At 41.8% G+C, this 27573-nt stretch overlaps 1 protein-coding gene across 6 annotated transcripts in view; it reads left to right on the plus strand.

Moving 5' to 3' along the window:
• LARGE1 (LARGE xylosyl- and glucuronyltransferase 1) overlaps positions 1-27573 on the plus strand; it is a 354353-nt gene that overhangs the window by 123044 nt on the left and 203736 nt on the right. For 5 of the 6 annotated variants that reach the window (XM_074871306.1, XM_074871310.1, XM_074871308.1 and 2 more), the window contains one exon: positions 27010-27311. In XM_074871306.1, the coding sequence (XP_074727407.1) occupies positions 27010-27311 (302 nt within the window). Of the gene's footprint in view, positions 1-23294; positions 23400-27009; positions 27312-27573 lie in introns of those variants that run through there. The other variant, XM_074871311.1, reaches the window with a different exon arrangement.

Raw genomic sequence — 27573 nt, forward strand, 5'->3', positions numbered from 1 at the left:
TTTTTCAATTGTACCAAAATGATTTAGGAGCTAGGGAAACAGGCCTACATGACAGGCTCAGAAGTATCTGAGAGATTTAGGAAGACAAGCACAGCCTATTTATTCTTAAAACTAATGAATGCCATTCTAAAAATCCCACTCCAACTCCCACATTTTATATATATGTTAAGTTGCTGGCAATTAAAAAATGTTATTTATAGAGTTGTAAATGAAGGAAAGTGATAAAAGAGTTGCAAAACACTGCAGTGGCCTAACCAGTGTCTTTTCTAAGAGCACTTTACTGGTATACAATCATTTGTATGTTATACTGGTAAAGCATTTCTAGTATGAAGGCAACTGTAACAGTAAAAAAAGCTCTGTATTGATATAAGAAGCTGCTTCTCAACAATGAGATGTACTGCTGGTTAACATGAGTTTTTTCTGGTGTAATTGTATGTACTCACAGTGCTTCCACAAGGATAACAGTTCAGTCAGGGATTAAACATTTTCATACCCCATTTCATGGCTCAAGAAGTCTCCTAGGAAGCTTAGGTATACTGCCTGAAAGCCTGAAAAAATCCCCTGAACAACGATTTGGTTGTTAGTTTGTTACCAAAGTAACAGGGCTTTAAATATAATAATATAAAATCATTACAGATTGTTTTGGTTTTGTTCTGGTTTGTTGGTTTGTTTTTTTTTTTTGATTTTCCTGATCTCTGCTGGGAAAAAGGTGCTCTTAGGACCTCCTATTCTATTTGGAGCTGGTGAAGCAAATGGGGAGTATTTTCATTTTTGTTAGTATGATCTTACTTAAGAAATTAATTAGCTGTTCTTCCAAAAATCTTTTTGTTAGTATTCCATATCCACCTTACACATCCACCTAAAGATGTCTGATGTTTAGAGTTCTGCGAGGCTGCTTGGTATTCTTCTGTCAAATTTGGCTTAACTACTGCATGGTGGCTTTGAATCAGTAGCACAAGAAGTTCACAGAATCACAGAATCATCTAGGCTGGAAAGAACCTTGAAGATCGTCTAGTCCAAACTTTAACCTAACATTGACAGTTTCCAACTACACCGTATCCCTAAGCGCCATGTCGACCCTACTCTTAAACACCTCCAGGGATGGGGACTCCACCACCTCCCTGGGCAGCCCATTCCAATGCCTAACAACCCCTTCTGTAAAGAAATACTTCCTAATATCCAGTCTAAACCTTCCCTGGTGCAACTTGAGGCCATTCCCTCTTGTCTTATCACTCATTACTTGGTTAGAGAGGCTCATCCCCATCTCTCTGCAACCTCCTTTCAGGTAGCTGTAGAGGGCGATGAGGTCTCCCCTCAGCCTCCTCTTCTCCAGACTAAACAACCCCAGTTCCCTCAGCCGCTCCTCGTACGACATGTGCTCCAGACCCTGCACCAGCTTCGTTGCCCTTCTCTGGACACGCTCGAATAATTCAATGTCCTTTTTGGAGTGAGGGGCCCAAAACTGAACACAGTAATCAAGGTGCGACCTCACCAGTGCCAAGTACAGGGGCAAGATCACTTCCCTGTCCCTGCTGGTCACGCTATTTCTGATACAAGCCAGGATGCCATTGGCCTTCTTGGCCACCTGGGCACACTGCTGGCTCATGTTCAGCCAGCTGTCAATCAACACCCCCAGGTCCCTCTCTGACTGGCAGCTCTCCAGCCACTCCTCCCCAATCCTGTAGCGCTGTTGGGGGTTGTTGTGGCCAAAGTGCAGAACCCGGCATTTGGCCTTATTGAAGCTCATACAGTTGGCCTTAGCCCATCGCTCCAGCCTGTCCAGATCTCTCTGCAGAGCCTCCCTACCCTCGAGCAGATCAACACTCCCACCCAACTTGGTGTTGTCTGCAAACTTACTGAGGGTGCACTCGATCCCCTTGTCTAGATCATCAATAAAGATGTTAAACAGGAGTGGCCCCAAAACCGAGCCCTGGGGGACACCACTTGTGACCGGCCACCAACTGGATTTAACTCCATTCACCACAACTCTTTGGGCCCGGCCATCCAGCCAGTTTTTTACCCAGGGAAGCGTGCGATCATCCAAGCCTCAAGCAGCCAGTTTTGCCAGGAGAATGCTGTGGGAAACGGTGTCAAAGGCCTTACTGAAGTCGAGGTAAACTACATCCACAGCCTTTCCCTCATCCAATAAGCAGGTTGCCCAGTCGTAGAAGGAGATCAGGTTTGTCAAGCAGGACCTGCCTTTCATAAACCCATGCTGACTGGGCCTGATCATCTGGTTGTCCTGCATGTGTTGTGTGATGGTACTCAGGATGAGCTGCTCCATCAGCTTCCCAGGCACCGACGTCAAGCTGACAGGCCTGTGATTTCCTGGATCATCCTTCCGACCCTTCTTATAGATGGGCGTCACATTGGCCAATTTCCAATCTGTCAGGACCTCCCCGGTCAGCCAGGACTGCTGGTAAATGATGGAAAGCAGCTTGGCAAGCACCCCAGCCAGCTCCTTCAGCACCCTCGGGTGTATCCCGTCTGGTCCCATAGACTTGTGTGTGTCTACGTGATGCAGTAGGTCACTGACTGTCTCCTGGATTGTGGAGGGGTTGTTCTCCCAGTCTCTGTCCTCTGGCTGAGGAGGCTGGATTCCCTCAATACAACTAGTCTTGTTATTAAAGACTGAGGCAAAGAAGGCATTAAGGACCTCAGCCTTTTCCTCATCACTTGTTACCATGTTTCCTCCTGTGTCTAGCAGGGGATGGATACTCTCCCTGGTCTTTCTTTTGCTGTTGACATACTTATAGAAACATTTCTTGTTATCCTTGATTGCTGAAGCCAGGGTAATTTCCAGCTGGGCTTTAGACCTCCTGATTTCTGCCCTGCATAGCCTCACAGCCTCTTTGTAATCACTGTGAGTGGCTAGTCCCTCTTCCAAAGGCTGTAAACTTTCCTTTTCTCCCTGAGTTGCAACCAGAGCTCCCTGTTCAGCCAGGGTGGTCTTCTCTGTCGCCGGCTTCTCTTACAACACCTGGGGACTGCCTGTTCCTGAGCCATTAAGACTTCCTTCTTAAAGAGCCCCCAGCCTTCCTGGACCCCTATACCCTTCAGGATTGTCTCCCAAGGGATTCTTTCAAGCAGGTGCCTAAACAAGACAAAGTCAGCCCTTTGGAAGTCCAGGATGTCAGTTCTGCTTAGCCCTCTCCTGGCCTCTCTAAGAATAGAATCTGTTCTGATTCTGTAATTTCTGAGTACGGACAGCCTCAGGCTCACTGCGATGAACTGAGCAGCCTAAAACTAGGCTACGTTTATCAAAACTCATACTCAAGAGCTGACTGAAATGCTTTGTTCTGTTAGCTGCACAAAGCTAATCGTCACTATGTAGGACAAGGCAGTACCTTCTCTCATTTATTAAAATAGTAAAGAGAGGTCAAATTTCAATTTTGGCAGCATTTTCCTTATCAATATAATAAATGTAAAGCAGAAGTTAACAACATCTTCGAAGCCAAATTGTTGCAGTACGACATAGAAATTAGAACTGGATGTGGTCAAACCTTTTAGTAGCAGCTATTGACATACAGAGCATGTTTCAGATTTGTGGGTTTTCTTTTCCTTTAAACATCCCTTGTATATGCTGAGGCTTGTCTGCTTACAGAGCATTGGCAGGTACTTGGCTGTCAGAATAGGTTTATAATTAGTCTTGGGATAGTATTTTCAAAAGAATATTAAGTCTCATATTCAAGAGCAAAGTTAGTCAGTTAGGACTTTCTTTTTAAAGACATTTAAGCAATTTGAGTTAGTATAGATGCCTAAAGGTGCACCTACCTGCATTGTAGACACCTGCTTTTGTTTGAAAATCTGCTTCTCTCAAGCCTTTCAGGCTCCCCAGTGACTATTTTTTTTAATATAATGTGCTTCTAAATCATCTAAGTGATCTTTAAGACCTGGCCACAGATTTTTCCTGTAGCAGTAGCACAAGTTACATCCCAGTTCTCCAAAGCAGTAGATTTTTCTTTTTTCAGCCATGCAGCACCAATTCTGAGCACTCCAGAACATAATGAAATTTTCTTTACCATCCTTCTTCACCTACTCATACCTTGAGAATTTGGGTATACATATCTCTGTTAAAGAGAAAATGAGTGAACAGCCTGTAGAGCACTAACCAATTATCCTGATAAGTTTTATGCATAAATGCATGATTCTTGTCAATAAAAGCTATGCAGAAATGAGTTTTGATACGTAAAAGAGATTTGTTTTCACTAGGTTTTCTTACATATTTCTCCTAAAAGTATACTGTCATTAGCAGATGAAAAAATAATTTTTGGCTACTTCGCCACTGCGTTTAAAATGTGTAGCTGTAGCTCTTGGTCATTCCTGTAGCTCAGTGCCAACTTGTTTAGATTTACTTCACCAAAGGGAAAGAAAATAGAGAAAGAAAAAAGAAATGCAATACAAAGTGTTAACAGCACGTCTGTGGTGTCTACTTTACAGGTTTTATGGTAAAAAGTATTTACTGTAATTGTTTTTTGCCATGGTGGGTATGAAACAGCCAGAATTAAGAAAGGAAACAAGCATTCCTGAGATCACAAAACAACCTGAAAAACCATCCCACAACAGATACAGGAACATTTCAACAATAACTGTCTCAGAGTGCATTTGGAGATTGCTAGGAATACAGAATACAGAAATTACTCCTACCTTATATAGACCACTGTTTCACTGGGAATGGTGCCCACTTGAACAAGTACTGAATTTTGTACAATGTCTTAGAATATTTGAAAGTGAAGGCTCAAGCTGTTATGTTTTAGGCTGAATTTATAGATTAATTTCTATCTGATTTAGAGAATCCTCACCTATATGAGATGTTTTATACCTTGAATACTCTGTCACTTCATCCCCTACTTAATTACTTTCATTCTTCCCTAATTGAGTTTAGGGTCATAACTTTGATAACTCAGACACTGTCTGACATGGGAATATAGATTTCACAAGAAGAAAGCAGCAGAATTACCTTGAAGTTCAGCTATATTTTTTCCTCTCTCTTTTTAAGAGAAATAATCAAAATCAGGCTTGAAAATAGTAATTTCACAATTTTCAAAGAAACACGCACTATACTAAATCCAGTGATGTGTAACTATAGAGTGTACCTTAGGATTCCTCACATATACTCATTCTGTTAAATAAATAACAACATGGTTGTAGCTGTGCGATTGAGGCTTATTTTCACATCTCTTGTGTGCAGCTCATAAAAGCCAGTCAGTTAGATTAGATATACCTGGGCTGCTCAGGGCTGAGTTTGGAAGGTATGAATTGATGAAAATTCATTACATAAGCATTTTACACTGGTTAATCCATAGAACAGGATCAGCATCAGCCTATTATGAGGGATTACAGTCTGCACAACCACACAGAGATTGAATATAGACTTTGCAGAAATTTCAAAATGAAGAAAGGGAATTGGGGAATGCTGGGCTCTGAAATTAAGGCATTAAGGATCATCAGGACCTGATTAAGAACCAGATCCAAAATGCTTGAACAAGAGAAGTGTAAAAAGGGGGGGGAAAATCAAAAAGGCACAGCTGTGAAATTAAACACATAGCAATTGGTATCTAACAGATTTGGAGGTTTATATTCTTGGCAGAGTTAAACCTCTGCCTTTAAGTGCTATAGTGTGACAGAGTGGAATTGGTATCACTTTAGCTTTATCTGTGCATTTTTTCCTGGAATCCAGACGCCTTTTGGGTGCCCAGTATGGAGAAAAAGAAAAACCCTGTTATGTGTACTGGGAAGATATCAGTAAAAATAACATGTTTTTCAGTACAAAACTTTGCCTACAGAGCCTTCTCAAGAATAATTCCAACAAAAAAGGAATAATTCAAATGATTGATCATAAATATTTGTTAATGTTGTTTGTTTATTTAGCTGGTGTAATACTGTTGTCTTGAAAGTTCTTCTGCAGATTTCCGTAGGATATTTAGTGCTCTTTTAAACACCACTTATGATTGTCTTAGTAAGCACTCTTCAGGCTGAATTGATGCCTGATAGCTGTCCCAAGTTTAACGCAGGTGTTGGCCATTCCAATTTAAGCACTCTAGCTGACATGTCTGCTGTTACAGAATGTACCCATCATAGTAAAGCACAAGTCATTTCAACAGTCACAATAAAAAACTGGAATTGCTAGTTCAAAGTGTTCAAAAGTCACAATTCACTATATCTAAAATTAGAAGTTTTTAAGAGCTTTGTCTCCTGATTTTCTCATTGTGACAGGTCATGGTTTTTTCAGCTTTCTCCTGCAGAGATGAAAATGAGATCTTGCTGCGAAGGAAACAAACAAGCAGGAAGCACTGATATTTTCTCATGTAACTCCCGAGATTTCTAAAATATTGTAAGACTCTAAATATAATTTTAAGAACTGGAAATATTGAACACAGGCAGCAAATTCTTTGCTCACTCTTACATCTTGTGTGCTGCTTAATGTTCCAAGTTGGAACAAGATTTAATGACTGTCACATAATAGTAGAGTAGAATAGACCTATGTGGTCTTTAGGCAAGTCTGGAATTTTAGTTTCCCTGTTGATTGAATTCAGTCAGATTATTCAGGAAAAGAAAGAAAAGCATTGTCTGAAGGAATTTACAGTAAATATTTGTACTCGTATAAGAAACTAAATTGTTTCCATACAATGTGCTAGCATAAGGTCCTAGTATGAATTTTAAATACATACATGGTGAAGTTACAGTTTCTCAAAAGACAAAAGACTATCTCTCAAAACACAAGAAATCACATTCAAATGTCCTGCCAAGTGGAATTTTAACATAAGGGACAAAATGTGTATTATATTCTGATAGAAATGTAGGATTTTCTTCAGAGGAGCACATGAAGTCAGAGCTGGTATAACTCAATATTTGTACTTATTTTAATGACGGTTAAGACCAGAAGAAAGCATAATTTAGAAGTAAAACTTGATAGTAATACCACAATAAGGTATTCTTATTCTATTTTCTGCCTCTTCTTCCTGGACAGATGGTCATAATTTAGAAGGGAGAAGGCCATGTTTTCTTATTTGCTGTAAGGGTATGTACTGCAGGCAGCCTTTTCTCAGAGGGAAAAGAAAGGTGAAGTAAGCAATGGCCTTCTAGCATTCCCTCCTCAACCTTATCCTGTGTCAGTTCTTAACAACTGATTCTTGTGTCTAGGTTAGTTCAACTTAATAGGGAATATGTAAGTATAAGTAATGATTAAGATCATTAACTTTTTCTAGAACAAGGTGGGAGTAGATGGGGAAGGGAAGCTACTTTTTTCTTTTCTTCTTTTTTTTTTTTTTTATTTGCTCTTGTTGTTTCTTCTTTAGCTTGACCTTTAAAGGACTTTTACAGTTGCAGCATTTTTTATGTAGCTGATCTATTGTTTTTTTCCATGTCTGGTTGTTCTTTAGGCATAAGGTGTGTTGACTTGTTTTTTCTTTTAATATGAATCAATTTTGGTCAAGTCTCCATCTGTTTCACTTAGAGTTTAGAATAACAAAAGATATTTCAAATTATATAAATTAATAAATCTATAATTACACTAACAAAGGAAGATGGATAGATGTTTTAATGAAAGTCTATCAACAGAAATAAAGGGCAATTGCAAGACTGTAATTGATCACTACACACAACCTATTTACTCCTAAACATAATACAAGAATTTTTGTAAATGCCTCCACCTTCAACTTCCCTTTACCCCAACACAAAAACTTGTCACAGACATCAGTTAGTTCATAGTATACATCACTGTAGAAATCCTATGGCCATCAGCCCTGATCACAGGCTACCTAACAAAAGCATCATTAAAAATGCTACACTGTAGTATTTCATTTGTACTTATTAAAAAGGTCTCCCACAGTATATTCTGCTTTTGAAATAAATTTCTGGAAATAATGAAAACTTAGGAAAAAAAAGAGATATACTTGAGAAAAAGCACTTGAGAGTGCTTATTTAAGTACGTGCAGATTCCATGAATACTGAGCACTGCTGCCCTGATTGAGTAAAGCAACTTTACATGTAAGTAAACATGTCAGTGGGGCTTAACCTCAATGTTGTCTTACACAAAAATAGGCATATTCTCTAGGATCCTTAGTTAGGATCCTAACCATACATTAAGATGTTTCTGTGCACTGGAGCAGAAATGTGAATTAGTCTCAAAGATATATCTCATCTATTACAAAACAAAATCTTAGTAGGCAGAACATCTAAATCTTGCTGTTAGTTGATGATATTTAACCTTAATAAACTTGTGGCTGCTCAAAAATGAAAATTTTCATTTGCTTGCTGCTTGAAGCTCGACAGGTTTGTGATGGGGCACACGGGATATGGCCCACATTCTGACCTACCACAGTACAGCACTATGTACATTTATGTTACAACATAAAAATGACTAACACTGTCATGCTGTATGCGTGCAGAATATCATGAAATATTAGACCTATGCTTGTTTTCATCAAAGTCACTGAGTTTTGCCTTTGACTCACTTTGAAATAGGATTGTTTCTGATATGCTGTCTTCACTTTTGTAACAAAACAAGAATATCATAAAGAAGAGTAATTTCCTCATGTTTTATAGGAAACCTAGGTCACCGATTGAAATTAAATCTGTATCTACCTGATATGATATATCTGATATAAAATCAGTTCTGTACATACTTATTATATCTTTGTAGAAGGACTATCTCTAATATATGAAAGCTAAATATTTTTTAAAAGGTAAATGTTAAGTAAGTTAATGCAAAAAAGAGGTTCTATATTATATGTCAAAGGAGTCTGGTCACCAAAAATAGATTGTAGTCCTGGGGTGGATATCTAGACACACTGAGGCTAATTCTGAAACCACTGTTGATTTCCATGGGATTTCATGAGAATGAAGAGTTACTTTCTAGTTTGTTTGTTTTAATTTCATTACTCCCTTTTGTGTATATTATGGGTTTGGAGATTTTAAGTAGAAAAGTATTATTTTATCAAACACAACATATAGGCCAGCTGTGGCTTTTTATTTGAAAAATGTGGGGAAATAAGAAAATGTGAAAATCTATTTAGGATTACACTGAACTGTATGGACATCTCATTGCTGTTTAATGTAATTATAATTCATGCAAATAATCTAGTTGCCTTTAGCTAATTTGTGAACTGTTGTTCTGGGGTGGTTTTTTTACTACTATGGCTTATTTTTATATCTACTATTTTAAAATGCTGTGTGTTTCATTTCTGATGTCATAACCATGACATGTAACCTACCATCTGCATCACTGCTGTGATGTTTTTTTCTCAGCAAACTGTGTTAGAAATTTTGCTGTATATAGTACATGACGATTTGTTATGACATTTTTCTTCATGAGGAGGATGGGAAACTAACTTATGAGTTATTTTATCTCTTGTCATAAGTGAAGATAAATGTCATAACACTGATCAGCCTTTATGCGTTCTGAATGTGCAGTTATTCGCATTTTCCCCTCAGTGTTCTTCAGGACTGAAGTAGCTGAAATGACAGGTGCAGCAAATGAATAGTGCTCAGAATGTGTGGGGAAAATAGAAGACTCAATACTGAAAGATATGAATAACTTATGCACTGCTATGTCATCGGTGAAATAATACTGATATTATTTCATAGCATCATATTAAACTAGAAATATAAACTTGCAATATTTCTGTCTGCATATGTAATCTTCAGTTAGATTTGGAAAGAAGAGAAATCATTGTTTTGAAAATATGTTCTTTGCTACTTGCCTTTATATATATATATATATATGTGCTCATATCTGTTGTTGGCTAGAGGTCTATAAGATTTGGAGACTCTTAAAGATCTGGTTCCTGTTAAGGAAGAAATGGTACAGAATTTGGATTTTTTATTTAGTTATTTATCCTTGAACAATCCTTGATACTCAGTCATTATTCAGATAATCTCCTTTTCCAGCAGTCTCAGTCAAAATACCAGCACATGGTTCTCTGATGGCATCTCTGTACCAAGGGAGAGTAAGGGATATAGCAAGCTTTCCAGCAGGTTTCAGCAGCACCAACCAGCCTGAACTAATACTGCACCATTTCTGTAGATGTGTTGAAAATCAACTTTTGAGGTTGTGTGTAACAGTGCTACCAGGTGACTTGTAGCAATACACATAAATTTTGCTATAGCTAAATTTTAAACTATCCCTTAAGAGCCTAAATGTTGGCTTTCAGAGAGGCTGACTACCTACATTCCCTTAGACCTCCTTTTTTCAACTCATCTCCCATGTTTAACCAAAGCCAAACTTGGTAATCTTTTGTTTTACTATCCGTTGCTGTCTGATAAAGAAACATTCAGGTCTGTTAATAGTAAGCCTATGATGGACCCTTAAACCAGAGTGGTGCAGTAGCTACATGGGGGCAGGTAGTTGTGTTACAGATTCCATAAAGATCTTCCCAATTCCTGTTTCCTTATCCTTAAAGCAAATGTGCATATGAACTCCTCTCATATTGAGCAGATCTGGGCATGCCTCATCTGTCATACATTCATTAAAACATGGAGAATTCCACACATAAATGTAGTCTACACATTGTGTGTATCTGTATTCTTGATACTGCAGTTAACTGGGGAGCATGGCTGTGACTGATGACCAAGAAATGGAAAATGAAGTTCTGATCAGTTCTAACCATTCAGGAAATGAAGTTCTAATCTAGAGAAAGTGACATGAGAAAAGGCTAAACAAAGAACTACATAATGATACTTTGGAGGAGGGGGCCACATTCAGAGATCACTAGGAATTAATGAGCTGAATCTGTCCACTGTTGTTTCTGCATGTTTTTAAGGTGACCAGGCTGTCTTGTCACAGAGCAGTTGTTATGCATTTTTCAGGTTGTAAGGAAGTTTGGGTAAATATTTCAAGGAATATGAAAAACTCTGTCTTATATTATTCTTATTAGAGATATTCTGATTGAAATGAATGGTTGCATTTTTCCTGTTATGCAGGGTTAGGACTGTTTTTTGCTCTCGTTTGTAGATTTCAGTATGCGTAAGTGCATTTCTTCTGAATGGCTGGCCTGATGAGGGTAAGGAAGGATATGCAAAGCAGACGCTTGCCCAGGTTGCCCAAATCCAAGTGCTGTACAATCAGGAAATGCATTATAGCATCCATTGTTGCTTCAGCAGGGAAAGCATGCTTTACATATGCAAATACTGCTCAGAAGTTTAACTTAATAATTATCAGCTGGAGTCTCTATTGATGAGCAGCTGAGGCTAATCATCAGCAACAGAATCTGAATTAACTACTACTAGGCTTTGATTGAGCGTACTTGCCTCATGCTTGTGGTTACTGTGGCAATTGAAAAAACCTATAGGTATTTTTATAATCTTTCCTAAGCTTATAGACATTTATGTCTTGTACTTTCTATACTCTTAAAAAACACTGTAAAATGCTATATTTTAGACTTTTTCCCTTCCTATCCCTTCCCCAGTGTTTTACTGAGCAGGAGCCAACATAGAAGAGTTTCAGTCTTTTACATCTCTCTGCCATGAATGATAGTCACAGTACTGTGTACAGCTGCAGATGCATTTGGGCACATGCTTTACCTTAGAGAGCTGTAACGGCTGCCTGCTGTTGATTATGTATTCACTATACCAGGGCCTCAGAAATTACCTTAGACCAAGCTCACACCTGAACATAGAGAAATCTCTGGGCATAAGATTAGATAACCGAAATGGTTAATAAAAAAGAGATGCAGCTCCTCTATAGGACATCTTCAGATTAACAGATCCCATTGTCTTCCCTCCCACTGCTACTGTACACCAGGGAAATTCAGCTGGCTACAAATACTTACCCTGCAGATATCATTCATATGCTTTTTCCTACATGTGCTTTATTATTCACATCACACTCCTACAGTCCCTCCACAGCTTCTCTTCTAATTATTCCCTGCTTGCCCATTCCTATGAATAACCAGTGGCATTCACCTACATTCTGCCATTTAAGGCAGTTAGTAGTACATCCTACTATGAATTGATTTCTCATTTTCCAGGAGGTGCCACAATTTATTTAAATTCATCTGGATTGTAACTCCAAAGATTTATAATTGAGTTGCAGAAGGTTTCAGCTTTAGGGCACAGACACCCACTAGACAGTGGTTTGTCTCTACCCCCATAGTGGAGGTGGTAAAGGGGAATGCTTCGAGGCTAGCCCCATTCAGGCTAACTCAAACCAGCCCACTGACCACTTAAACTGAGTTGGATGCTTTGTACTGCATGAGGTAAGAAGTGTTGTGTGACCCTTCGGGTCAGCTAAGCTGTGGGAATGGTGACCTCTAACTGAACAGTGATAATGTCTGCAACTGATCTAAAAGGGGTCATTTATTTGTGCCCACAAGTGACACAAATAGTCAAGTGCCCCAAGTGACATGAAGTGCTAGTTGTGATGTGGTTATTTATGACAAAAAGTCATTGCTAAGTGATGGCTGGTTATGGGCTCTGTAGAGAAGTGCTTCTGGGCCCGGATAGTGTGGTCAAGAACAGAAGGGGTATTGACCTTCTCCTGTTACGGGATTCTCTGCAGTATACTTGCAGAGCACTGTTGTAGGAGTTTTCCCTGCAATACCCGTTTGGTGTCTGAACGTTTAAGTCTTCCAAGCTGTCACACTGTCAATCTTTACCTGCATGCAAGGCTTTTGAAAAGAAAGAGAATATCCCCCTAGCCTTGTGGAGAAAGAACTTCCTTTTCTCCTCTTTCTCCCCTCCTTCCCCAACTGCTACAGAAATGGTTTGCCAAAAAATCAGCATCTTTACAAGAATGGGGCTTGGAGAAAATAACAATTCATCAAGAGCACAGATGGCTTACTTAGACTCTAATAGGTATTAAAACATTATTTTCACCAAGCTTTACTCCTGATATTGACAACGTGTTATCTTTGCCCAGTTTCCCCTCTTGATAACATGTTATCTTTGTCAAGCTAAGTCCCTGATAAAATCTTATTTTCACTCAGTGCTTATCTGATAAGACATTATTTTCTTACATCTCCAGTCCGAATGGAAAGCGGGAAATATTATTTGTAGTCCTTTTCTTGGAGAGGCTTATATTTTACCAAGGCAATGCAAAGCAGGGAAAGGAAGAATCAGAAGACAACAGAAGAAAGAAAAAAAAAAAAGTCATTGTATTCTAGATAAGGAAAGGAGGAAATCATTTGAAGACTTATGAGTACTTGTTTTAAATTTGCTAATAAGCTAACATTCATAACATTAGCTAATAAACTAATACTTTATTTGAAAAAAACAAACTATTAAAAAGATCCACATCCATTTTCTGGAAAGATTTATGATATGTTTAGATTTTCTTTCCCTTTTTCTTCCTGCATTCTGTTACTACATGCTTATTTACCTAGGGTCTTTTACTGTTTACCATCCCTGTTAGAAGTACCAGAATTTCATTCAGCCAGCACATAAACCGCTCTCTACAGCTATGCAATGTGATGCCATTGTTGATGGTACAATTGCTAACTCTTTCCGAGACACAACCCCTTCCTCATTTTGTGTGCAGAGCAAATGCAGCAAGGTGGTGAGCGGTTCTTGGACCACTCCCTTCAGTTAATTGAAGAGACTGGAAGGTGTGTCATGAACAAGGCAGGGGCGCGTAGAAAGAAAAGGGACAGCTTTGTAGTTTATGGAGTCAAACCTGCCCTAGAAAATTGTTGCCATCTCTACCACTGAGTTCATTACATGATGTTCATAAAACAAAGCTATTACAAGTGACTGATAACTGTTTTTTTCCCATTTGTTGAATTTCCACCGTGCAGTGTCTTACCTTACAGAAATGTTAAGTATGCATATGTTGCATATGCAGAACATGAGGTCTGTAGCCTGAACAAATGAAGTCCAGAAAAGGTGCTTATTTTTTGAAAAACTACATCAGAACCATCTCAATTGTGCATCCAAAACTGGTATTTTATTTTGTCATTAATTACTCCAAACTTCTCTGACCTGCCTGTAAAGAGGGACTGTTAGTACCAGCTTTCACTCAAATAAATTCAAAAATAAGTCACTGATCCCTGTGCTGCATTCATAGGCCAATGAGGGAACAAGTAACTCTCTTTTCAGAACAGGGTATTGTCCTGTTTCAGCTAGGATATGGTTGAGTTTCCCCAGCAGTGGGGAGGGAGCTCTCGCTGGGTTATTCAATACCATGCTGATGTCAGGTCCGGGCGCCCAAGCGCGGGAAAGAGCAGGGACGGCCTATGTGTAGTTCGGTCCCCTCACTGCTGTATCCGTATGGTATATCTCTTGTTCTGTTCATTGTTATTACTGTTATTGTTCTTGTTGTTGTTTATTTTGTTGCTGTTACACTGTTGTATTAAAACTCTCCTTATCTCAGCCCCAGGGTTTGTATTTCACTCCCTGCCCCATCCGGTACGAGGGTGGGGGAGGGGCAGCGGCAGCATGGTCTCAAGTCCCGGCGGGGCCTAAACCACCATAGCCTTTTTGGCACCCAGCGTGGGGCTCAAGACGGTTGAGATAAGGACAAAAAGAAAAGGAGCAATCTGTTAGGTGCAATTTCTCGGTTTTTATTTGTATTGTTTGATAAGGAACATTTGCAGTGCTGGCTAACTTGCTTGCGTGGTGGGGCTGGATTAATCCTTATATCCACTCTGTGTTCCCAGTGCTGGTGTTTGTTGGCGGAGGAAAACGTGTCAAGGGTCTTGTTTTGCTGTACTGGCTACTGACTGCTTATAATGTGTTTGTATCACTGCTTGTGGGGGTGAACCGGTACCTGTTTGCTGCCTGGGCTTTTGTTAGGGGTCTCACCCCCTCTATGGGTGAGCCGGGGAAGAGATCCTCTCAGTTTTTGAGAGTTTCAGCTATCCTGGGAGCACCCAGGCCAGTGTGCTTGCGGCATAATGCTTTCTGAGTGTCTGCCAGATACTGTTTTCGGCCATGTGGTACTTCTCCAATAATGGCACCACCCGGAAACCTGCCCCAAGGGCAGATAGCTATAAATGGCAAGGTGTGTGGGAAAAGATGGGCAAGTGCCTGAGTCAGTGGTCACCCCCAACGTTTTGGAATTCACTCCTGAACAAATGCAGAGTCCTGATAAACTGATGGAGTGTTTGCAAAAGGTGTGTTGCCAATCTGACAAACCCCGGGAGACACAACTCACTGCGATGTGCTGGGGGCTTCCCATGTATACTGTGTTGTCTTTATTCACTGCCCTCAAGGGGAAGAAAGGGCTGCAGGATCTGAAAGTGAACTTACTGGTACAGCAACTGGGCCAGAGGGACAGGCAGTGCCAGTACCAGTCACTCCGATACAGAAAACCAATTATAGCAAAAACTCAGCTCGCGTAGTAGGGGATGGAGATGAGCCAGGCCCAGCACAAGAACAGGGGAAAGAACCGGAGGTAATCATCCGATCTCTATCCCTGAGTGAGTTGCGAGATTTGCGGAAGGATTTCAGCCGCCTTCCAGGCAACCAAATTTGCACCTGGCTGCTCCGATGCTGGGATAGTGGAACTGGTGTTTTGGAACTGGAGGGGAGAGAGACCAAGCAGCTGGGATCTTTGTCCAGGGAGCCTGGCATTGATAAGGCGATAGGGAAACAGACTCAAACCCTCAGCCTCTGGAGGCGACTCCTGCTCGCTGTGAGGGAGAGGTACCCCTACAAGGATGATGTCCTATGTGGTTAGGCAGGTGGACCATCATGGAGAAAGGCATTCAGAACCTCAGGGAATTGGCTGTGTTTGATATGGTTTATGCTGATCTGAATGACAAGCGGTCACGCATGGATCCAGATCAGGCCCCTTGCACACAGTTGATGTGGCGGAAGTTCCTGCAAAGTGGACCAGAGGCACATTCCAAAGCATTAGCAGTAGCGTCCTGGTGGCGAGACACCCAGACTCACACAGTGGATGAAGTGGCTGGCCAGCTCCGGCAATATGAGGGAAATGTCCCTTCCTCCCAACATGCCTGGGCTTCAGCTGTAGAGGAACTGTCTCAGAGGCTCCAGGAAGTGGAAGAGGACATGTCCTACATTCCACCTGCACGGGCCGATGTCTCAGCCATTAGAAGCAGGCGCTTCCCCACCCAAGAGAAGGGCAGTGGAAGGTACACACCACGGGGCACCCTGTGGTTCTTCCTCTGCGACCATGGAGAAGACGTGAGGAGGTGGGATGGACAGCCCACTTCCGCCCTAGCTGCACGATTACAGCGGGTGAAAGGGAAAACCACCATGAAAGAGGAGTGTTCCAAGAGAAACGCAGCTCCAGTGTCCAGTCAGAAATCCCCCAGACAGAATAGAATGGCCAACGTTATGCCTGACCCTCTTGAGGGGACCTGTGAGTCATTCTCGCAGGAGTCATTCTTACGACAAGTGAGTGATGCTGAGCAGGATTAGAGGGGCCCTGCCTCCATCCAGGTGGAGGAAAGGGATAATCGGATTTACTGGAAGGTGTGGATCTGATGGCCTGGCACATCAGAACCACAAGAATATAAGGCCTTAGTAGACACTGGCGCACAGTGCACCCTGATGCCATCAAGCTACAGTGGGGTTGAACCCATCTGTATCTCCGGAGTGACAGGGGGATCCCAACAGCTGACCCTATTAGAAGCTGAAGTAAGCTTAACTGGGAAGGACTGGCATAAGCACCCCATTGTGACTGGCCCAGATGCCCCGTGCATCCTAGGTATAGATTACCTCAGGAGAGGGTACTTTAAAGACCCAAAAGGGTACCGGTGGTCCTTTGGTATAGCTGCCCTGGAGGAGGTTGAGCAATTGTCCACCTTACCCGGCCTCTCAAGAGGATCCCTCGGTGGTGGGGTTGCTTAAGGTTGAAGAGCAGCAAGTGCCAACTGCTACCAAGATGGTGCACCAGTGGCCGTACTGTACTAACCGAGATTCCCTGGTCCCCATCCATCAGCTAATCCATCGACTAGAAAGCCAGAAGGTGATCAGCAAGACTCATTCACCCTTCAACAGCACTATATGGCCAGTGAGAAAGCCTAATGGCGAATGGAGACTAACCGTGGACTACCGTGGCCTGAATGAAGTTACGCCAGCGATGAGTGCTGCAGTGCTGGACATGCTAGAGCTCCAGTATGAGCTGGAGACGAAGGCAGCCAAGTGGTACGCCACGATTGACATCGCTAACGCGTTCTTCTCCATCCCAATAGCACCAGAGTGCAGGCCACAGTCTGCATTCACTTGGAGGGGTATCCAGTACACCTGGAATCGATTGCCCCAGGGGTGGAAACACAGCTCCACCATTTGCCATAGACTGGTCCATACTGCACTGGAGAAAGGTGGGGCTCCAGAACACCTGCAGTTCATTGATGATATTGTATGGGGGGACACAGCTGAGGAAGTCTTTGAGAAAGGAAAGAAGATAATTGAAATCCTCCTGAAGGCTGGTTTTGCCATCAAGCGACAGAAAGTTAAGGGGCCTGGAAGGGAGATTCAGTTCCTAGGAATAAAATGGCAAGATGGGCGTCGCCACATCCCAATGGAGATGATAAACAAGATAACAGCCATGGCCCCACCAACCACCAAAAAGGAGACTCAGTCTTTCCTGGGCGCCATGGGGTTCTGGAGGATGCACATCCCAAACTACAGCCTGATTGTGAGCCCTCTCTACCACGTAACCCGCAAAAAGAATGATTTTGAATGGGGCCCTGAGCAACAACAAGCTTTTGAACAAATTAAGCAGAATATTGCCCAGGCAGTTGCCCTCGGGCCAGTCCGGGTAGGGCAGGAGGTTAAGAACATGCTCTACACAGCAGCTGGGGAGAATGGCCCTACCTGCAGCCTCTGGCAGAGAGCACCTGGGGAAACCCGAGGCTGACCTCTAGGCTTTTGGAGCTGGGGATACAAAGGCTCTGAAGCTAACTATACACCAACTGAGAAGGAGATACTGACAGCGTACGAAGGAGTTTGAGCTGCCTCAGAAGTAGTCAGCACTGAAACACAGCTCCTCCTGGCACCCCGACTGCCGGTGCTGGGATGGATGTTCAAAAGAAAGGCTTCCTCCACACATCACGCAACAGATGCCACGTGGAGTAAATGGGTTGCGTTGATAACACAACGGGCTCAAATAGGGAACCCCAACGGCAGAGGAATATTGGAGGTGATCACAAACTGGCCAGAGAGCAAAGATTCTGGGATGTCATCAGAACAGGAGGTGACACGTGCTGAGGAGGCCCCACCATATAATGAGCTGCCAGAGGAGGAGAAACGATATGCCCTGTTCACTGATGGGTCTTGTTGCATTGTGGGAAAATATTGACAATGGAAGGCTGCAGTGTGGCATCCCACACGACGAGTCAATGAAGCTGCTGAGGGACGAGGTGAATCGGGCCAGTTCGCAGAGGTGAAAGCCACCCAACTGGCTTTGGATATTGCTGAGTGAGAAAAGTGGCCGAGGCTCTATCTCTACACTGACTCGTGGGTGGTGGCAAGTGCCCTGTGGAAGTGGTTGCAGCAATGGAAACAGAGCAACTGTCAACGCAAGGGCAGACCCGTCTGGGCTGCTGAAGTATGGCAGGATATTGCAGCCCGGGTGGAGAACCTCGTTGTGAAGGTGCGCCGTGTGGACGCCCATATACCCAAGAGTCGGGCCACTGATGAACATCAACACAACCAGCAGGCGGACCAGGCTGCTAAGATCGAAGTGGCTCAGGTGGACTTGGACTGGCAGCGTAAAGGTGAACTGTTCATAGCCCGGTGGGCCCATGAGACCTCAGGCCACTAAGGCAGAGATGCAACGTACAGGTGGGCTCGAGATCAAGGGGTGGACCTCACCATTGACACCATCGCAGAGATCATCCACGGATGTGAGACGTTTGCTGCGAACAAACAAGCCAAGCGTGTGAAGCTCCAGCGGAATGAAGATCGATGGATGAAATATAAATATGGAGAGGCCTGGCAGATCGACTACATCACACTTCCACAGACCCGCCAAGGCAAGCGCCACGTGCTCACAATGGTGGAAGCAACCACTGGATGACTCGAAACTTATCCAGTGTTCCACGCCACTGCCTGGAATACCATCCTGGGCCTTGAAGACCGAGTCCTGTGGCGACACGGCACCCCAGAGAGAATTGAGACGGACAATTAGACTCACTTCTAAAAGAAACTCATAGATGCCTGGGCAGAAGAACACGGCATCGAGTGGGTCTACCACATCCCCTACCATGCACCAGCCTCTGGGAAGATCAAGCGCTACAATGGACTGTTAAAAACTACATTGAGAGCATTGTGAGGTGGAACCTTCAAACACTGGGACACACATCTGGCTAAGGCCACTTGGTTAGTCAACACAAGAGGATCTGCCAATCGAGCTGGCCCGACTAAGTCAAAACTTCCACGTGTTGTAGACGGGGATAGAGTCCCTGTGCTGCGCATGAGGGATATGCTGGGAAAAATGGTCTGGGTTAGTCGTGTGCCAGGCAAAGGCAAACCCATCCACGGGATTGCTTTTGCTCAAGGACCTGGGTGCACCTGGTGGGTGATGCAGGAGGATGGAGAGGTCCGATGCGTACCACAAGGGGACTTGATTTTGCGTGAGAACATGCTGTGAATTATATTGTGCTTTTGTTAATTTTTTTTTTTGTTATTGTTAATTTCTAAATGGCAGCTGGGCATGACGCAGATGGTATAGAATAAAAGGGTAGATTATGTTCTGTTTCAGCTAGGATAGGGTTAAGTTTCCCCAGCAGTGGGGAGGGAGCTCTAGCCAGGTTATTCGATACCATGCTGATGTCATGTCCGGGCGCCCAAGCACGGGAAGACGGTAGACGTCTTTTGGTTGGGTTCAGTGCCCTTACTGCTGTATCTGCACGGTGCATCTCTTGTTCTGTTCATTGTTATTACTGTTATTGTTAGTGTTATTGTTGTTGTTCATTTTGTTGCTTTTACACTGTTGTATTAAAACTTTCCTTATCTCAACCTTGGCGATTGTATTTCACTCCCTGCCCTGTCCGGTCCGAGTGTGGTGGAGGGGCAGCGGCAGCTTGGCCTCGAGTCTCGGCAGGGCCTAAACCACCACAGGTATGTGTAGTCCCAAACTGAATGATGAGCTTAAACAAGCTACTGAACAGCTGTGAGCACCATCCATTTTGGGCATGCCGTGATGCCAGGGTCCTTTGGAAATAAAGTGGTGATCATGCAATTAATGATCTTGTCATCAGGCACAAGGGAATGACAGCAAAGATTGGACAGGAGACCATCATCTGCACATTTGCAAACTTCTGAGTGTTTGAGTTTTGTGGTGCATTGACCTTGGCTGGACACCAGGTGCTCACCAAGATGCTCTATCACTCCCCCTCCTCACCTGGATAGGGGCAAGAAAATATAACAAAGGGCTCTTGGGTTGAGATAAAGGAGATCAGTCGCCAATTACCATCATGTGCAAAACACACTCAACTTGGGAAAATTAATTTTATTTATTGCCAATCAAATCAGAGTAGGGTAATGAGAAATAAAACCAAATCTTAAAACACCTTCCCCCACTCCTCCCTTCTTCCCAGGCTCAACTTTACTCCTGATTTTCCCTACCTCCTCCCCTTGAGCAGCACAGGGGCACAGGGAATGGGGGTTATGGTCAGTTCATCGTATGTTGTCTCTGCCACTTCTTCTCCTCACACTCTTTCCCTGCTCCACCATGTGGTCGCTCCCACAGGAGCCAGTCCTCCATTAACTTCTCCAGAATGGGTCCTTCCCATGGGTCGCACTTCTTCACGAACTGCTCCAGTGTGGGTCCCTGTCATGGGGTGCCATCCTTCAGGAATGGACTGCTCCAGCTTGGGTCTCCCATGGGGTCACAAGTCCTGACAGCGAACCTGCTCCAGCATGGGCTTCCCATGAGGTCACAACCTCCTTGGGTACATCCACCTACTCTGACATGGGGTCTTCCCCATGCTTCAGGTGGATATCTGCTCCACTATGGACCTCCATGGGCTGCAGGGGCACAGCCTGCCTCACCATGGTCTTCACCATGGGCTGCAGGGCAGTCTCTGCTCCGGCACCTGGAGCACCTCCTCCCCCTACTTCTTCACTGAGCCTGGTGTCTGCAGAGTTGGTCCTCTCATGTACTCTCACTCCTCTCTTCTGGCATTTGTTGTGCAGTAGTTTTTTCCTCTTCTTAAGTATGTTATCACAGAGGTGCTACCACCGTCACTGATTGGCTCGACCTTGACCAGGGGTGGGTCTGTCTTGGAGCTGGCTGTCACTGGCTCTATCAGATATGAAGGAAACTTCTAGCAGCTTCTCACAGAAGCTACCTCTGTAGCTCCTCCACTACCAAAACCTTGCCACATAAACCCGACACACTTCCCAAATCTGATGTTCTGTGGGTGTAGGGTTTTTGTGTATGATACATTTAATTTCCAAATCCACTGATTGTAGGGGGCTATTTTGTTTGAGGAAGGGACAGTGGGAGGGCATCTCCTTGTATATGAGCAGCAGGCAATAATGTGATCCTTTAAGTACGGCTGGCCTGCAGTGGAATTGAATGGTTCAGGTTCGGGTTCAATAAAATATGTTAGCACATGCTTAACTACCATTAATAGCAGTGGAAGTGAACACAGATTTAGCACTTAAAGGACATGTTGAAGTGCCTAAGTGCAATTACTATTGCCTAAGTCCAAGGATGATGATTGATTGGCATCTTGTGAGGAAAGAGTCTCTTCTTACCAGTGAACATGTAATTTATCACATCTGTTGTCCGTGCCAAATCCCAAGAAGGGTTTGTGCTTAATACTGATGGGAGCATCTTTTATGTCAAGAGCTGAGGAAACTTCTTTGAGCAGTATGGAAAGGCTTGGTTGTCATTTCTTGTGCTGTCTCTGTCTAGTGGACATCAGCCTTCAGTGTTCTTACTGTGACATCTTTTAATGGCACAACTTTTTACCACTGAAACTTGGAAGCATAAGCTCATAATTGCCTCAGGTCATGTTAGAATGAAGAAGTTCTGTTTTCACAGATCTGGAGTAAATTGCTTAGACTATATTCCACTATTAAGATGGCTATTTGGGCGAGGTTTTTCTACTTCCAGCTGAGATCACACTGCAGTGATTCACAAAAAGGCGTCGGAGAAAAAAATACCTTGGTGAGTGTGAGAATAGGCACCTTGGGATGCCTTAGCACCTGCTTGTGGAGGCATATATCTTGAAGTACCAAACTATTAACAAAAGGACTTCATTCATAGCTGCCCATATAACCAATACCTACCAGAGTATCCAGCTGAGCAGAAGTTCATGGAGTACTAAGGAGTTAGATGATGAAAGCTGAGATAGAGCTCCTAAAGAAAAGGGACAGTTTATCTGCTTAAGCAGAGCTTTTATGTCTCCATAGTCCTCACTGCAGACTTCTTATTTTTCTTTTCCCTTAGGGTCCATGGAGTTCTCTACAATGGTCTTTATGGGGAAAAAAATAATTGTGGAATGAACTTCAAATGATTTTGCTCGTGGCCTTAACAGGGGGAAATTCATGAGGCTGGTTGCCTGCTATCCCAGTTCTTTCTGCAGTATGTTGGCTTTTAGTTAAAATTGTTATACTGCTAGTCCTCAAAGGGTGCACTGATAATGTGAATTTTCAGATGTGAACAAATGTGAAATGGAGGAGTGGTGTTTTCTTGTATCTGTAGTCAGACAGACTGAAACATTATCTGTGAGCAGCATAACTTCCTCTTATCTCAGAGGGAGCCTAGATTTTGCTGTCATCAGTTAATTCATTATAATGGCATTACATGCTATTAGGCAGGGGGTGAATAATAGCTAAAACACATAGAAACCTCTAGACCTTGTAAAGATGCTGAAAGAGCAAGTAGTTTGCACTTAAAATAAAAAAGAAATGTAAAAAATTAAGGAAAAAAATGCCACAACTTGCTACATAAATTTTCTTGTCTCAGTGCCTAACAAAATTTTAAGCATTTGAGTTCAGATCAGGATCATCTGAGAAACTCAGGATCGCTGCTTCTGCACTTATCTTCTCCTCTGAATTGGGGTGAATTTTTCTTCCCTGCACTCTGCTTCTTTCTCCCTTATCCAGCCCTGCAGTTAACCTTTGGCTAAAGTTTATTTTCTCTGTGCCTTTCTCCCTAGAAAGCTTCCAACACTGCCGAGTCCTTTTCAGGACTATCACTTTTCCAAGTCTGATAACTACAAAACTAGGAACTTGGTGTTAATGCTTATCCTTTAGGTTTTCTATGCAAGAAAATTCCACTGCTTCAGTCCTTCTTTCAAATAAACCATGCTGGATTGCTTTCTATAGACTTTATTTCTTCCAGTGTCTTAAGGTGCTCCGCTTAAGTAAAGTTTCATGAAATCTCTTGCCTTAAATACAGGTGACTCCACACATGCAGAAGCATTCAGTAATCCACAGAATTCATAACTTGCATATTGTCAAGTTTTCTGAGTTGTTGGGCCTACTGTGATGATAAGTCATTGACTGCTATCAATCATGAAATCATTATTCAGGTTTGTGTTTGGGTTTTGTTTTGTGGACAGTGAAATTTTGTAGGTGATTTTTATTTTTGTGGTACAGTTGTATTAGCACAAAAAGTCTTAAGTAAAAGGCTTGACACAAATAGAAAGAAAAATATTAAATCTGAGACTGCCAAGGCCCAAAAATAGAGCAATAACCCCAAATGAAAAATAAAAAATAATAGCTTTGTTATTATTTATTGCACTATTCAGAAGTGTACTACTTGCCTCAGAACACAGCAATATTCCTTGCAGTGTTCCCTGGGAGATCTTTTGTCCCAAAGTCACACAGACGTCTTTATGTGTTATGTTATTTTGATTTAGATTAGATAAAAAGTGCCTAGACATCAGCTCAGAGCACTCTGCCAGTTACTTAAAACTATAAAACTCAAGTGCAGTGCAATCAGTTTAACTTTTCTACCAAGCAGCACACACAGTCAATCAAATATCAGTGTTGCCTTACATTAGTCCACTTACTCCTTCTTCAAATATGAGGTGAAATACAGAGTTCTTGCATTGCCTTGAAACTGATAGGAAGCAGATCAGGGTAGCATGTGTTTACCTACTAGACAATTTACTAGCCTAGTTTACCTACTAGGCAGTAGTTCCCAAGAGGCATTCTGCCATGTCTGTATGTTCACTGAAATAAAAATATCTTCACACATCCAGTCTGGTAATAGGACTAAATCAAATAATACCTAGCCACAGGCCTTGCCAACCTCATATGTGTAAAAATTATGAGCTAGATCATCTCAACATTTATGACAAAAATTATATGATTTCTCAGTCTTAAGATCAAACTCAGTTCACTTTTGATTTTATTTCATATGGGTCCTGGAATTGTCACATTATCCTTTGCAGCAGGGAGTTGGAGTGTTACAAATATACCAAATACATCAAGATTCACTGAAGAATAATCAGCAATGTTAGTACAAAACATGACTTGTCCAGCTGTATGAACCCTGAGGAGATCATCCCAGAAAATGTCTTGTGTTTAGCACTTTATAGCAAAACATGGATAATTTTTATAGTAAATCAATACACTTCAACTAATTAAATATTTCAGATCAAGAAGCTAGCTGGTTGTATAATTCCTGACATGATTTCCTTACTACCTTTTACATACCAGCAGAAATATGTACTACTGAGAAGACAGTAGTGGGGTTTACTGGCATTTAAAGCTGAAGCTGCATAAACACTGAGCTGGTCTCATTAGTTGCTGCAACTTCCAGTCTGAGGCAGTGAGGTGATATTTTCTTTCAGTTCCTTTCTCAGACTATGCTGTTTGTGTAGAAACAGTTCAACTGTTCTTATGAATATAGCTACAATTGTTTAGATGTAAAGAATGGTAGCGTTTTTGTTAATTTTTAATTTTGGCAAAACAACATTTATGACCTATTGATGTCCATAGAATACTGAAAGCGATGCCTAATTTCTTCCGTATTTTGAGATTTTGATGAATGTTGTTCCAAGATTTACTTTCATATCTTGCTACCTTTTCTGATAATTATTTGAGAAGGTAGCCGAATCCAGTGACAAGAACAGGAAGAGATAAGTAACATCTGTGTCATACTGGCTATTCACCAAGTGGAGAGTTATTATTGCCAATGAAGTCTTCGGCTAGATTTGCATTGCATGTCGATAACACAAGTTGGTTGTTCTGTGGGTGAGTGAGTAGGGGTGCTGTTTTTCTTTTTATCTGAGAGTGTATACACAATACAGTCTCGCTGTCCAGTAATAGGAGTGCAATATAATCACATCCAAATTAGTTTTAGTCTTCCTAGCTTGGGTATCAGCAGCTGAGAAATAACACAATTCCAGTTCCATGCCTTCCAAGCTGGATGGAGAAAGATAACTCAGTATTTTATTGCACTTCCGTAATTGTAGCATGGCTCTGTCCTAATGGTGACATTTCTCTATTGTTGCACCCATAATTTTCAGGCTTTTCAATTCTGTCATTTAATTTTTAATAGCTATGTTTTCAAGTTCCAAAATATCAGTGCCCAAACAGACTCTGTCTTGAGACATTTTTCAAGCTCAGATTTACTCATAAGCCTTGCTAATGGTAAAATTAATAAATTGAAAAATAATAGAAACTTTTTGCAGAAGAAAGTCTGCAAGGAAATGCAAGATACTCTATCCAAATGATGTATTAAAACCAGGATAGCTGTTTATATAGATAACAGGAAGTATGTACACTTATATAAGTCAACAATGGAAATTAGAATCGAAGTTTTTATTTCTATAGCTGTTTTTTCATTAACTCAGTTTAGAGGACTCGTCACCAGTCATGTAAATATGAAACAACGGAAGAGAACAAGCAATGACCAAATCTTTATAGAAGGGAGATGGTTCTGAGTCAGAGGGTGAGAAATGTACTTGTTGAGAACTGCTAAATAATAACTGCATGATTTCCATTTTCTAAACCACTCAAGCTGGTGTTTGATAAAGCCAAGGGACTCTGCACTGGAAAAGTTATTAAATAGCAAACTTTTTTTTTTTTTTAATACATGCAGGTAGAAAGTTATTTCAGAGAAATACCTTAGTATAAGATACTCATGTACTTCACTGTAAGGGAATGTCTTGCTAATTATGACACTGGATAGCTCACTGTCTTTTGCTTTGTTTCAATTTGATTTTGGTTGAAAATTTTTGAACAGTAGTTTAGTTTGAGGGTTTTTTACCATCTTTCAAGCATTTGTACTCTGTGTGTATATGTATATATATATTAAAGTTGTGTGAAAATGTGTCTTCTTTGAAAACACATCAGCTGCATCCCTGTTTGCACACTTAAAATTTGGTAGCAATAATATAGTAGGAAGTGATGGCAGAATGTGTTGCAATTGTTGTCTTTGGTTATGGACCTTTGTTTCAGGTTAATTTATGTTTTCTATACTTTATATCTAGCTCATTTTTACTGCTGTTTTTAACAAGATACCTTTTGAAAATGTGAAAATAAAGTGTTTCATATTTCTGAAATACAACTTTTCAGTTAAAGGTGTTGAATTGAGCCATTTTTCTTTTTTCAAAATTCCCTTGTCTTTTTTAGCCAAAATAATTTCCAGAATTTGACCCACATGTGTATTGAATGTTTCTGTCCTTCTGAACCTCTTATTTCTCAGCAAGCACTGTGTTGCTGAATAAAAACCATCTGCTTCTCACATGTGAATCAGCTGGGGCTACTGTTTGGCACAAAATGATAACCAAAATACTGTAGCTTGACTGTGGAGGAAATGGGGAATAGGAAAATAAATTTTTCCTCCCATATCTAAAATATATTTAACTGTATATTAATTATCTTTGAATTAAATCCTTCTGTTCTTGACTGTCTTCCCAGACTAGAGAGTGGCAGGCAGCCCTATTCAGAACAAAAGAAACACATGCTTATATTTTACTGTGGTTTTAAAATTAGTGGGACCTGTAGCTCATAGAACTTCAGCATTTGTCCACGTTTACCATGCACTTAAGCATTGCGTTGAAGTGCTAAGTCTGTGTAAAATGTGGCTGTATTTGAAACACTTCCCTGCCTCACAATGCTGACATTAAAGGAAAATGCAGCTTGAAGTATATTCTGACAGAAGTGTTTTGTTTCCTTCTCTTGCAGATGGGAAGCCAGTGTCACTGCCTCCGCTTGAATCCCAGCCCCACAGTCCTCGGTACATGGTGTCAAGCCAGCAGGAGCGCGAGAGCTTGGAAGTCCGCATGCGGGAGGTGGAGGAGGAGAACCGTGTGCTTCGCAAGCAGCTCAGCCTGGCACAGAGTCGCAGCCCCTTGCACCACCGTGGCAATCACTCCAAAACCTTTTCCATGGAAGAGGGGACAGGCGACAGTGAGAGCCTGCGGGCTGGCATTGTGGCAGGGAACAGCTCTGAGTGTGGGCAGCAACCAGCAGTGGAAAAATGTGAGGTACATAAACAAAAGGAACGTGCCAGAAACAAAGCTTGATAGATTTGATGTTTTAAGGACGTTGCAGATCCCTATCTCCTTTCCCCTGAAACTTTCTGCTCAGAAATCATCCTCTTAAAGGACTATGGGGTGCAACTTTTTAGATAATTTTTAATTATTCTTTTTTTAAAACTTTAAAACATTTAATCATCTGAATATCTTTTGAGTTGTTATTTGATCAGAGTTCTTCGTCTTTTTCATTCTTGTGTCCTCAAACCTGGAG

The sequence above is a fragment of the Strix uralensis genome, chromosome 5 (genome assembly GCF_047716275.1).
Source record: "Strix uralensis isolate ZFMK-TIS-50842 chromosome 5, bStrUra1, whole genome shotgun sequence".
NCBI lineage: Eukaryota > Metazoa > Chordata > Aves > Strigiformes > Strigidae > Strix > Strix uralensis.